General features: G+C 39.5%; 2 protein-coding genes across 10 annotated transcripts in view; one reads left to right on the forward strand and one right to left on the reverse strand.

The window, feature by feature from the left end:
- Positions 1-5,298, reverse strand: part of rabgap1.S (RAB GTPase activating protein 1 S homeolog) — a 124,189-nt gene extending 118,891 nt beyond the window's left edge. Inside the window, exon 1 of one of the 2 annotated variants that reach the window (XM_018232866.2) lies at positions 5,181-5,298. The gene's annotated coding sequence lies outside the window, so the exon portion shown is untranslated. Of the gene's footprint in view, positions 1-5,116 lie in introns of both variants that reach the window. The other variant, XM_018232867.2, reaches the window with a different exon arrangement.
- A 2,681-nt stretch (positions 5,299-7,979) lies between these two features.
- zbtb6.S (zinc finger and BTB domain containing 6 S homeolog) lies at positions 7,980-12,849 on the forward strand. Of its 8 annotated transcripts, none has more exons than XM_018232873.2 (3): positions 7,980-8,117; positions 10,528-10,705; positions 11,247-12,849. In XM_018232873.2, exon 3 carries the CDS (start codon positions 11,257-11,259, stop codon positions 12,502-12,504), a length of 1,248 nt encoding a protein of 415 aa, XP_018088362.1. In that variant the 5' UTR covers positions 7,980-8,117; positions 10,528-10,705; positions 11,247-11,256; the 3' UTR covers positions 12,505-12,849. The 8 variants fall into 8 exon arrangements, with proteins under 8 accessions (XP_018088362.1, XP_018088363.1, XP_018088366.1 ...); XM_018232874.2 differs by having other exon boundaries at positions 7,996-8,117; positions 10,524-10,705; XM_018232875.2 differs by having other exon boundaries at positions 8,016-8,136.
- The last annotated feature ends 664 nt before the right edge of the window (positions 12,850-13,513 follow it).

Genomic DNA, 13,513 nt, shown 5'->3' on the forward strand with positions numbered 1-13,513 from the left:
CAGTTCGCTTGGGGAGAGACCGCAATATCACACAGCGCCCTCTGTTGGTTATATGAAAGAATAACAGTGCACCCTCTGTTGGTTATATGAAAGATTAACAGTGACTGCAATATCACACAGTGCCCTCGGTTGGTTATATGAAAGAATAACAGTGCGCCCTCTGTTGGTTATATGAAAGAATAACAGTGACTGCAATATCACACAGTGCCCTCTGTTGGTTATATGAAGAATTAACAGTGATGGCAATATCACACAGCACCCTCTGCACATGGTAGTGGGACAGTGGGACAATGCACACAGTAATCCGTTTGGCAATTCTCTGTCACCATCAACTTTGCAAAGAAGTCCGGTTGATCACTGGGGGGGTCGCTTTGGCAGAATGTGCGCTGCTGGGAGACAGGGCTGTAGTTGTGTCTAGGCTTATACTAGAGTCAATAAGTTTTCCCAGTTTTCGTAGGTAAAATTAGGTACCTCGGCTTATACTCGGGTTGGCTTATACTCGAGTATATACGGTAAATAGCACTAATCAACTTATATCTTGTTTAGTAAGGATAAGCTGCATATTTTGTTAAACAGGTATGGAATCCGTTATCCAGAAAGTTCTGAATTACGGAAAGGCTATCTCCCAAAGACTCCATTATAGTCAAATAATCCAAATGTTTAAAATTTATTTCTTATTTCTGTGTATAAATAAAACAGTACCTTGTACTTGATCCAAACTAAGATGTAATTAATCCTTATTGGAAGCAAAATCAGCCTATTGTAGTTATTTAATGTTTACATAATTTTTTAACAGACTTAAGGTATAGAGATCCAAATTACCAAAAGATTCCTTATCCGGAAAACCCCAGGTTCCGAGCATTCTAGATAACAGGTCCCATACCTGTACAATAATAAGTGATAAAATAGCATATTGTACATGTTTCTAGGTTAAAGTGCAGGTAGGGGACTTGCTATTCAGAATTCTCAGGCCCTGAGGTTTTCCAGATAACAGATCTTTCTGTAATTTGGATCTTCATGCCTTAAGTCTACTAGATGAGGATCAAGTACAAGTTACTGTTTAATTATTACAGAGAAAAAGGAAATCATTTTTAAACATTTGAATTATTTGGATAAAATGGAGTGTATGGGAGATGACCTTTCTGTAATTCAGAACTTTCTGGATAACGGGTATCCGGATAACGGATCCTATACCTGTACCTCTCTTGCTTTTGTTTGTTGGTGGATACAGTGGTGCCAATTCATGAACAGACATGACTGTATAATGGATCCTTTCTCCAGCAAAGATCATTCATTGAAAATTAGACTTTATTTAATGTTTACATGATTTTACATGGAGATCCAAATTACAGCTAATTATCCAGAAAACCCCAAGTCCCGAGCATTCTGGATAACAGGTCCCATACCTGTATCACAAAAGACCCGCAACATCACAAAAGTCCTGGAAATTAAGTTATGCACACTCCAGTCAATACACACAAAAAAATCCAAAACAAAAATGCTACAAATTAAGGCGAGTATAAAAACAATTAAAAAGCTAGACATCTACAGACATTTTTGAAAACACACACCCTGATCAGAAATAAACATTTTATGGAGACTGCAAAAGGTGTATGACCCTTAAACAAGAAGATAAGAGAGAAAGCTGCCATAACAATGTCTGAGCAATACTAAAAAGAGCCCAGACATAAATGTCCTAGGGCTCTAATGCTGCATGCAGTTGCCATATACAGTGATACCCCACCTACAAAAAAGAAGAATCCCAGACAAAGTATAAAGGAACAGCAATAAGTCATGAGTCAAGAGCTACATACACTTTGTCTTAGTATATACAGTAAGGGGCTGAATTGGAAATTTTTTTTGGTCAAAACTCTCAAATTCGAATTGTGAATTATCCAAACTCGATTTGAACTATAATTAGAATTTCAAGATTTACCAAACCTATACCCTGGGAATAAACTGGGAGAGGTCAATTGACCAATTTGAAGATCTTATAAGCCTACCTGACATTCGAGTTTTTTCCGGAGAAAACACTCAAGTCGACTTTAGTCGAATTCTATTTGAGTTAAATATTAGTTTGAGTTTTACTTATTCGATTTTTATTTCTTAAATACTCTCCCAATCTAATTAAATTTATTAGAGTTACAAAAAAAAAAAAAACTCACATGGATTCAAAATTTGACCTCTGATAAATGGGCCTCAATCTGTATAGTTACACATTTTGTACTATTTGGTCGACTTGATGCACAGGAAACCTGGGGCTACCACTGCCGCCACCTCCAATGGTGGCAGTTGCTCCAAGATTTCCACAATGGCCTTCATCAATAGTCGCAGTTCATTTTGTACCTAAAGAATATTGTGAAGACATAAAAGAAATGCAGACATCCCAACAGTAAAGAATTTCTTCACAGCTGTGTATATTTGGGTCAAAGTACCAAGCAAATGCAATAGTTGCAGTTGCATCAGGCACATCTTTTCCTCAGGACAACAATTATGCAAAGCAAAATAAACACCACATGATCTATAAGGCCAAAGGCACACCAGTTAATTTCCGTCTTCTTGCTCAAAAATTCAGACAAGTTATTGAGGTGATACTCCTCAGAGGGCATACTAAAGGGCAAATCACGCTTTTTCCCCCCCTGATATTTACTAATGTATATTTTAGGTTTCACAGTTTTACTCAAGGCTAAATAATAGTTTTAACCATTATTTCCATTATATCCAATGAAAAACGTCTTTGAACTCTTACAGCATTAAGGCCCCCAAATGTCTTTCAAACTACACTTTAGTTCAGAATATTGAATGTTGAAAATAATTGTGCGTCTTTGAGTCAAGCTAAATAATTTCAAGGACCAATAAATCCCACCAATATTTTTTTTTATTCCTTGACATATAAGAAAAAAGATGAAATGCAAACGTATAGGAAAAAGGCTGCTTTTAAATACAGGTATAGGATCAAAGAGTTGCAAATTACGGAAAGACTGCCTCCCATAGACTCCATTTATTCAAATTACCCAAATGTTTCAACATTATTTCCTTATCTCTGTAATAATAAAACAACACTTTGTACTTGATCCAAATGTTTATTGGAAGCAAAACCAGCCTATTGGGAAAGATCAGTTAACTGGAAAAACCCAGGTCCCGGGCATTCAGGAAAACAGTTCCCATAAATGTATAAAGAAACAGAACTGTAGTTTTGTTATTGTTTTTAGAGCCTATATGCTGAGGTTCACTGACAGCATTGGGCAGCAACCTATTATTCACGAGTACTACTATGTCATAGTACAGGTATGGGACCAGAATGCTTGGGACCTGGGGCTTTTCGGATAACGTTTCTTTCTGTAATTTGGATCTTCATACCTTAAGTATACTGGAAAATCATGTAAACATTAAATAAACCCAATAGGCCGGTTTTAATTCCAGTAAGGATTAATTATATCTTAGTTGGGAACAAGTACAAGGAAGTGTTTTATTATTACAGAGAAAAAGGAAATCATTTTTGACATGACAACAATATGATAAACGGAAAATTCAAATAAAAGTAAAAAAAAGATAAATTATATATATATATATATATATATATATATATATATATATATATATATATATATATATATGACCATGGACAGCACACCTAGGATTTAAATAATCTGCAACACACACATTTTATATATATATATATATATATATATATATATATATATATATATATATATATATATATATTCTTCACAAGACCTATGAGTGTGGACTCTTTCTGTTTATTTAGATAGATAGATAGATAGATAGATAGATAGATAGATATACACACACAAACAATATTAAGAGATATATGCATATTAAGAGTATATATTCCTGCCCATCCTTCAGCTAAGGTGGTAACTTGTTCTATGCCCATCAGCGTCAATGACTTTAGAGGTCAACGTATGAAAAGGAAGGTAGGAATTTGAAGAACATGTTGTAAACTTTATTTTGCTGAGGGGGCACAATTTCAAGCACTACTTAGTGCAGGCCCGGACATACACAAGTGAATGCAAAGCCTAATATAGAGGAAAAATATGGTGTTGTGAGGCAGAGTACCCTGGGAAAGTTTTATTGGTTCTAAGAATAAGTATGGGAAAACTTGAGCTGTGAAACTAAATAAGTGTACATTTTAAATTCTACTGAGCAGTGCTTCATTTACCTCCTTTATCAGTATACAGGTATGGGATTCGTTATCCAGAACCCCATTGTCCAGAAAGCTCTGAATTATGGAAAGGCCATCTCCTATAGACTCAATTTTATCCATATAATCCAAATTTTATAAAATGATTTCCTTTTTCTCTGTAATAGTAAAACAGTACCTTGTACTTGACCCCAACTAAGATATAACTAATCCTTATTGGAAGTAAAACCAGCCTATTGCGTTTATTTAACATTTACATGATTTTCTAGTAGACATAAGGTATGCAGATCCAAATTACGGAAAGATCGCTATCACGAAAACACACATTTAGGTGTGAAAGACTAGAGATATCCTATGGCAGATACAGGGATGGGGATACACACATGTAGGTGTGATAGACTAGAGATATCCTATGGGAGATACAGGGATAGGGATACACACATTTAGGTATGAAGAACTAGACAACTGTGACACAGAGCAGGAGCAGACAACCCACACAACGAAGCGGCACTTCCACATGTAGCTGAGATAGGCAAGTAAACACAAGTCACTGACAGGAATGCCTATACACAAACCACAAGAGGCAATCCAAACAAAAAACTGACTGTTAATGAGATGCCATAAGGAAGCGGAAGTCAGAGTCAGGCTTGTCCATAAAGATATGTCTCCCACAACGCAAGGTACATTTGAGACACTTCCTAGCATAGACTGATCCCGGGCACAATTGTTACACAACCTATATGCACAGAAACATGGCACTAACTTTAGCATGCCACTAATACCCGTGCACATAATGCTCACTCACGCTCACACCCGAAACCCCTAAACATTTCCATACAGACAGAAGCACGTATTTCTCTGTCTCCCAAGCGCAGATAGGGTTCCCACCTAGCCGGGAGGGTTAAATCTACTTTGGAACACCGGAAGCACTAGATAAAAGACAAAACATACACTGCCACTGCCATTACACACGGTATCCACAGCTTCCACCCGACATCTGCCCCTGGTCTCTCACCTCACAGATGCAGGCCATGAACGTCTAGAATGGAGCAGCTTTCAGCAGGTCGTGATGTCACAGCCATGTGACCAATATGTGGGCGGGAAGGAGTGATGTCATTTAAAGGAACATGTATGCGCTATCCTGGCAGGGACCGTCTCATGTCACAGTAGCATGTGACTTCCTAAGTTAAAGGTCCAGTAACATCAAAAATGTATTTGTTTTAAAGGAACAGTTCAGAGTGAAAATAAAAACTGTGTAAATAGATAGGCTGTGCAAAATAAAAAATGTTTCTAATAGTCGATGATTGGTTACTGCCTGGTAGCCAGGGTAACCAGTCAGTGTAAATCAAGAGAGCTGAAAAGCAGGAAGTAGTGTTCAGACTGACATGTTATATATCAAATCACTCCAGCCTTTATACATTACATTTGTGCCTAACTAACTATATTATAAACATTTTTTTATTTTGCACAGGCTATCTATTTACCCAGTTTTTATTTTTACTGAACAATTCCTTTAAAGTAATAAAAATATAATGCAGTGTTGCACTGCACTAGTAAAACTGCTGTGTTTGCTTCAGAAACACTACTATTGTTTATATAAATAAGCTGCTGTGTAGCCATGGGGGCAGATAAGCTCTGTAGAACATAATGTTATCTGTTATCCATTATTTATCCTGTGCCATATAGCTTTTTTTCAATTTCCGCCATTGCTACTCAGCTGCTTGTTTATATGAACTATAGTAGTGTTTCTGAAGCAAACACATCAGTTTTACCAGTGCAGGACAACACTACATGATATTTTCATTACTTTAAAACACTTTCAGTTTTTGGTGTTACTGTTCCTTTAAAGTGCCTGTTGCAAATCAGGGAGGGGAGGAGTTTAGTGTTGTGCTGTGAAGCAAACAGGGTGACCTGATCATGGTTGTTGGGAGGAAATTGTGCAGTGAATGCAATGCTGGGAGATGTGTTCTACAGCAGCTATAATGCCATATATTGCTTGTTCCTTATGCAGATCTAGACTCGGTTAAAGGCTGGCATTCACGGAGACGCTTGCTGGCATATCAGTGAAATGCTACCATCTCTGCTGAAAGGTTGTTCTGTAAAATACTACAATAGTCTGCTTTACTACCATAATATTGTAGTGATTAATACTTCATCTTTGTTTTATGCCAGGAAAGTAATTATTTGCATCTCAGTTAGTCCAACAGATTTCCAGACGAAATTAGATCAATACCTGCTGGAACCTGTATCAGTTACTGCCATGGGGCGAATTGTCACAATGTTAATTTGTCACCGCATATAGACACTTAAAGGACCAGTAGCAGAAAAAAATAAATATGGTGTTGTACACATTTAAAAATATTGCAGTGGTAAAAGGTATGGAAAATCTCTGTTATGAGGAAAGACTGGCCAAGTTGGTTTTTTTCACACTGGAGAAGTGGGTGATATGATAACTATAAATATATAAGGGGGTCATATAGTAATCTCTCTAATGCTTTATTTACCAGTAGGTACTTTCAACAGACACATCGGCACCCATTCCGATTAGAAGAAAGGAGGTTCTGCCGAAATATACAGAAGGGTTTTTTTCGGATGCACAGAATCCAGGATTCGGTTCGGGATTCGGCCTTTTTCAGTAGGATTCTGGCCAATACTTCATGCCCATGGCTTTTTAGCAAGTAAGGGAATACAGGGTTATGTAAGATAGCTCATAGTACAAGTTGATCCTGGGACTTATCCGATTGCCATCTTGGAGTCAGGAAGGAATTTTGTCCCCCTCTGAGGCAAATTGGAGGCTTCAAATGGGTTTTTTTGCCTTGACTTTACATTTGTCGATATCTGCCACATAGCAGCCTAGATTGTCAAGATCCTGCTGCAAGGATGCTGCATCCTGAATGGAATTAATTGCAAACACCGATACAAGATTTACAATACCCTCCCCTAAGTCATTAATGAAGAAGTTAAATAAAAGTGGACTCAATACAGAGAATGAGGAATGCAATCCAAGGCAGAATATCTGCAACAATGTAATTTATTAGCAGCTACAAAACACTACATGTTTCGGGCCTCATGCAGTGTTTTGTAGCTGCTAATAAATTACATTGTTGCAGATATTCTGCCTTGGATTGCTCTCCTCATTCTACTAGTTACGTTTATACTGAAGACTTGCGGTGAAGTCTTAGAGGAAAGAAGCACCATTGCATTTAAAAACTGGGCAGTGCGCTGAAGTAATCCAGTACAGGGACCCCACTAAGAACCTTATTTCAAGTATGTAGGGTTGCCACTTTTTCTGGAAAAAAAATACCGGCCTTCCTATATATTTATCTTTTTTCCCCCCTATTAATAACATTGGGATCAACCATAATTTTTACCGGTCAAGCCGATAAGATACCGGCCAGGTGGCAACCTTACAAGTTGGGGGTACTTGGATGGGGGATTTTATGATTTTACGTTTTTCATGGGACCAGAAAAAAATCTGGGAAATGCATTATGCATTATAAATTGGTGGGACCATAAAAAGACTGTGTAAAATGACTACATTTGTGGCTTGACTGTGGTTGAAATTGCAGGGCTGCTCAAGTATATATCATATGTAGCATGACTAAGGTTATAGATGCATACGGTAGAATGCAGATAGAGAATAAAGAGGAAATGATAAAGAAGAGTATATGTTTGAAAAGATGAGGTGACAAGGTTTTGGTCTATGGAATGAGAGAGCAGAGCAGATGGAGGAGCACTAATTCTTTCAGTGCAGCCCATAACAATGATGGAGAAAGGCTGAGGCATGACATCACTTGAAGGTGGGGCCAGGGGTGTCATTGCAGGGAGGAGGATGAACGGGGGAAGCTAGGACCTGTCAGGAAAAAGTAAGAGGAGATCGTGTCTTAGATGGGAGGAGGATGAATGGGGAAGCTGGAACCTGTCGGCACACAGTAGAGGAGATCCCAGAACTGTAAGCAGCAGTGAGGAAGGTGTGATAAGGATTTCTTAGCAATTCAGAAAAACGAGAGCGCAGCGCACACTAGATTTTGTGCATAGATGTCCTAAAATGGACACCGTAATCCTAAAAAGCCACCAGACCCAGATTTCCCTATGCAAACTCATGTTCTCCCGCCCATATTTTGGTCATGTGGCCGTGACGTCACAATCTTCTAAAATCTACTCCATTCTATCTGTGGATGGCCTGTAACTGGGAGGTGGGAGGCCGTGACCGTATTGGTCATGTTTTTTTGCCTCTTCTCAGGAGCCTTTGGTGGTTTTTAAACTGTGCCTTGGCACTTGAGAGAGGATTATGGGACATAGAATGCCAGTGACCGTGATGTGGGAGTTTCAGCAATTTGTGAGTGCACAGATATCCGGGTCATTTTAGGAGAAGGTATGTGAATATCTGCCTGCACACTGGGATGTTCTTGTTGCATCTATATACTTGACAGGCACCAGTCTATGCATACCCTAAGGGGGTTATTTACTAAACTCCAGTAGGGCTTTTTGGTGCAAAACTCACATTTTTCTTGATTTATTAAAGTCCAGTGCAGCAAAAAGACCTGCACACTGGGATGTTCTGGTTGCATCTATATACTTGCCAGGCACCAGTCTATGCATACCCTAAGGGGGTTATTTACTAAACTCCGGTAGGGCTTTTTTTGGGGTAAAACTCAAATTTTTCGCGATTTATTAAAGTCCAGTGCAGCAAAAAGAAACGAATCCGCCATCTCAGACCTGCCGAGGTTCTGTATAAATCAGTGGGATAGGTCCCTATCCTATTTTGAAGTGCCTGTGGTCTGCACCTGAATTAGCCTGAAAATCTGACCTTTTCGGGGAAAAAGCCCGAAAAAAAAGAGCAATTCGGGTAAAAAAAACTCCAACAAAACTGTGTGATTTGGGGGGAAAAATCATACTATTAAAGGTTTTTTTATCATACAATTAGAGGTTTTTTTTAATAATAAATAAGGTCAAATCGTGGATTCAGCAATCTTCCACATTAACTGCACATGCATGGGTTGCAGAGATTATATATATATATATATATATATATATATATGTGTGTGTGTTTTTGCAAACATTATTATTATACATTAGCTATATTCAGGTGCATTTATGTTTATTTAAATGCCTTTTAACCAAGCTAAGTACTTTGAGTACAGCTGTGCTGCATGCACTCATAAGTTGGAATCGCTGCAAAGAAGGTATTTTTGGGCACTTTGTCACATCCATAAAGGACCAGTAACCTAAAAAATTTCTTTATTAAGAAATAACTTACAGATTCTCCGCTTGTGCTCCTCTTCAGAAACGGCGACAGGGCAACGATCCATCGTGCGGCGCTCGATTTCTCCTCCCTGCCTTCTATAGGAGATAAAGCTGAAAAGTCACCACACTTGCACACCCTTGGCTCTCCGGGTTACGAATCCCTGGTGCTCAGTGAAGGAGGCCTCGGCAACCCCCTAAGTTGTAAGTAAAGGAATTTCACCGGCACACAGGTTCAATCCAAGCAGGGACAAACCCTTGCTAAATTTATTTTGTGAAGGTGCAACGTTTCGCTTGACAAAGGGGTTTATCCCGAAATGTTGCACCTTCGCAAAATAAATTTAGTAAGGGTTTGTCCCTGCTTGGATTGAACCTGTGTGCCGGCAAAATTCCTTTACTTCTATAGGAGATAGCCAGGGAGGAGAAATCGAGTGTGGCACGATGGATCATCGCCCTGTTGCCGTTTCTGAAGAGGAGCGCAATCGGAGAATCGTTAAGTTATTTCTTAATAAAGACTTTGCGAATTTAAAGTTAAATGTGTCTTGGTGTTTTTTTTTTTTCGTTAAGTACAAACAAATTTTTTTTTTAAAAAAAAAATGTCATGTTACTGGTCTTTTAATGGGGTGGTGGTGGAGCGCAATCTAATCTGACTGTAGTAGTTGATTAAAGAGGAGGGTCACCTTTATTACATTTTTGAATATAGATAGATTTGGCAATTTAAAGGAACAGTAACCCCAAAATGAAAGTTTTTTTAAAGGAATGACTGTATAATGTACTGTTTCCTTTACACTGTTAAAACTGGTGTGTTTGCTGCAGAAACACAACTATAGTTTATATAAATAAGTTGCTGTGTAGCCATGGGGCAGCCATTGAATGGCTGGCCCCATAGTTACTATATTAACTATAGTAGTGTTTCTGAAGCAAACACATCAGTTGTACCAGTGCAGAGCAACAGTACGTTATATTTTCATTATTCATTATTTTGTTGTTACTGTTCCTTTAAACAATATTTACAATTTTGTTTCATTTAAAAAAAGAAAAAGAAAAAAAAGTTTGTTTTCAAAATATGTACTTGTAAAGGTAGAGCTGCATAGATCTCTTCTGTTTTCCCAAGCCAGATGATCATCGACACCCTCACTGTGTGACTGTGTAAGGCCCGGGCTATGTCAGAGTGGAGAAAGTGAAGCTGTTGATTACTACTGCGCATGCTCCAGTTATTTGCATATTGTGATCTGATTGTGACTAGGTCAGAGGTCCCTTGCCTGGCAGAACAAAGAGACCTAAGACTTTATTGAGGTAATATGTCTGTATTCAAAAACTGTACTAAAGGTGAACATCCACTTTAATGAATCTCATGTAAACGGCAAGGCATTAATACAGTTATGCTGTTTGAGAAGCAGTTAATGCATTAGAAATGAAGGTGAAATCACAAGAAAATACAATCGGGGGGGGGTTGGAATTAAGGTGGTTTACTCCCAAACAGGGTCAGACTAGGCCAGAAGAACACCTGGAAAAAAACCCGGTGGGCCCCAGCATTTGTGCGCCCTGCCATCCCAGACCCGCTCCACACACTGCCTGTGCTCCTGACCACCACAACCCTCTGGGTGAGCATAGAGGGATTTGTGGCTCAGGAGGGCGGCTGTGGGGAGGGTAGGGGGGCTGATACGGCAGCCCCGGTGGGTCCAGGCCCCCCAAGTCCAACTCTGCTCCCAAATTATTTAAAGACAGACAGAAATCATGGGAGGAAGTTTAAAAGGAGAGGAAGGGTATACAACTCGATTATGAGCTAAAGAATGAGATTAAGCACTTTACGATCTAACAATTCTGTTTTTTTTAGAGCCATCACCATGTCTGATTCTGACATCTTGCATTTTCGGTTTGAGCAACAAGGAGACTGTGTCCTGCACAAGATGAATATTTTGAGAGAGCAAAACTTGTTTTGTGATGTTTCCATTTACATAAATGATGCAGAGTTTCATGGACATAAGGTGGTTTTTGCTGCTTGTTCTACGTTCCTGAGGGACCAGTTTTTGCTGAATCAGTCCAGGCAAGTTCATATAACTATATTGCAGAATGCTGAAGTTGGGCAAAAGTTACTTCTGTCGTGCTACACTGGAGTTTTGGAAGTGAAAAAGAAAGAGCTTTTAAAATATTTGACTGCAGCAAGCTACTTACAAATGGTCCACATAGTTGAGAAATGTACAGATGCCCTATCTCAGTACTTAAAAAATGAGCCAGAAACCCAGCCCTTATCCAAGGATCCTTCTTGCCCTGCTGAGATTGAGACTGCAGAGAGCCTGGATAAAGATTGCGAGATTATTGAACTGTCTGAAGACAGCCCCTTGAACTTAGATTTCCAGGTCAAGAAGGAAGATAATGAACAGGGGAAAATACACAGCCCCGTTTCCGACAATAATGACATCTCTTCTGTGGAAATTGACTACAAGGATAATGACATTTGTATTTTCAGGGTGGATTCTCTTCCTGAGAGTGCTAACAATCCAGACACTGCACAGTTCTCCCAACCTTGCACCTCTTCAAAATCTAACATGTTTTTCTCAGAAACCCAGCACTGTTCTATCAACTCAACTGTCGAAAACCGCATGATCGATTTGTCTGAAAATCAGGTTCAAACGTTTCATGAAGGAGGGTATGCAGGATCTGGGATGGCGCATTGCCTACCAACAGCAACTGAAGGAGTCCCCTCATGGCGGCACCAGTGCCCAAAGTGCCCTCGGGGTTTTTTACACTTGGAGAACTACATGCGGCATCTAAAGATGCATAAACTGTTTTTGTGTTTGCAGTGCGGAAAAACATTCACTCAGAAAAAGAATCTAAACCGGCACATCCGTGGCCACATGGGTATCAGGCCCTTTCAGTGCTCTGTTTGCTTAAAAACTTTTACTGCCAAGAGCACTCTACAAGATCACATGAACATCCATAGTGGCGATCGCCCATATAAATGCAATTGCTGTGATATGGATTTTAAACACAAATCCGCTCTAAAAAAACATCTCAGTTCGGTTCATGGTAGAGTTGGAGGTGAAAAGTCAAACTTGGAAGCTATTACCAAAATCACCATAGACTATGATTAGCAGGGCCAGGCCAAGCCGTCAGGGCTTCCTAGGCCCCTGGTCGGCTACTCCACCCCCGTGTGTAAGGGGAGTGATGGAGGTAGGGGAGAGTGATCGAGGACTAGGGGTACAGAAAACTTTTGAACAGGTAGCTCCCAGCGCCCCCACATCTTTGCGCCCTAGGCAGGTGTCTCTTCTGCCTACCCCTAGTTCAGGCCCTGATGATTAGTGTGCATGTGCATTACCTTTATGTTTTCGATTATAGATCCTAACAAAGCACAAGCATAATGGTTGTGTTCTAGCACGACTGTATACATTTTTGGAAAGTTAGTCAAGCATTGAAATGTATAAGTAAAGATACAACATGAATGTTTTTTGTTTTTTTTTAAAGGAAACCTCTGACTCTTAGGGTTAGTCCACACGAGGAGATTTGGGGAGATTTAGTCGCTTGGCGACTAATTGCCTCTTCTGGGCGGCAATCTCCCCAAACTGCCTCCGCGTGTCTTCCCATCCGCTATAATGAAAGGTCGCCTGCGCTAAAGCACACGCGGCGCTTAGTTTTCCGAAGTCACACAACGCCGCGTGTGCTTTAGCGCAGGCGACTTTATTATAGCGGATGGGAAGACACATGGAGGCAGTTCGGGGAGATTGCCGCCCAGAAGAAGAGGCGATTAGTCGCCAAGCGACTAAATCTCCCCGAATCTCCTCGTGAGGACTAACCATAAGTCACCACTGCTCAAAATTGCAAAGTGTAAAGATGCCCCAGATTAAACATGCTTACATTGGTCAATGATGCTGAACCAAACTGGTGCATCAGGGAGATAATTTGGTGAATGGATTACACTTCATGAAGAGTAGCCATTATTTTACGTTGAATTCCCTTGACGCTTGCACATTAGAAGGCACTGTTGCTTTATTGTTTCGATCAGAATTTTTTTCTTTGAACCAGTCATGGCTCATCTCCTGATTATATAAAGAATTGTAAATATAGTGCAAAAATAAAATAATGCATTTTATCAAAACTACTGTA

The sequence above is a fragment of the Xenopus laevis genome, chromosome 8S (genome assembly GCF_017654675.1).
Source record: "Xenopus laevis strain J_2021 chromosome 8S, Xenopus_laevis_v10.1, whole genome shotgun sequence".
NCBI lineage: Eukaryota > Metazoa > Chordata > Amphibia > Anura > Pipidae > Xenopus > Xenopus laevis.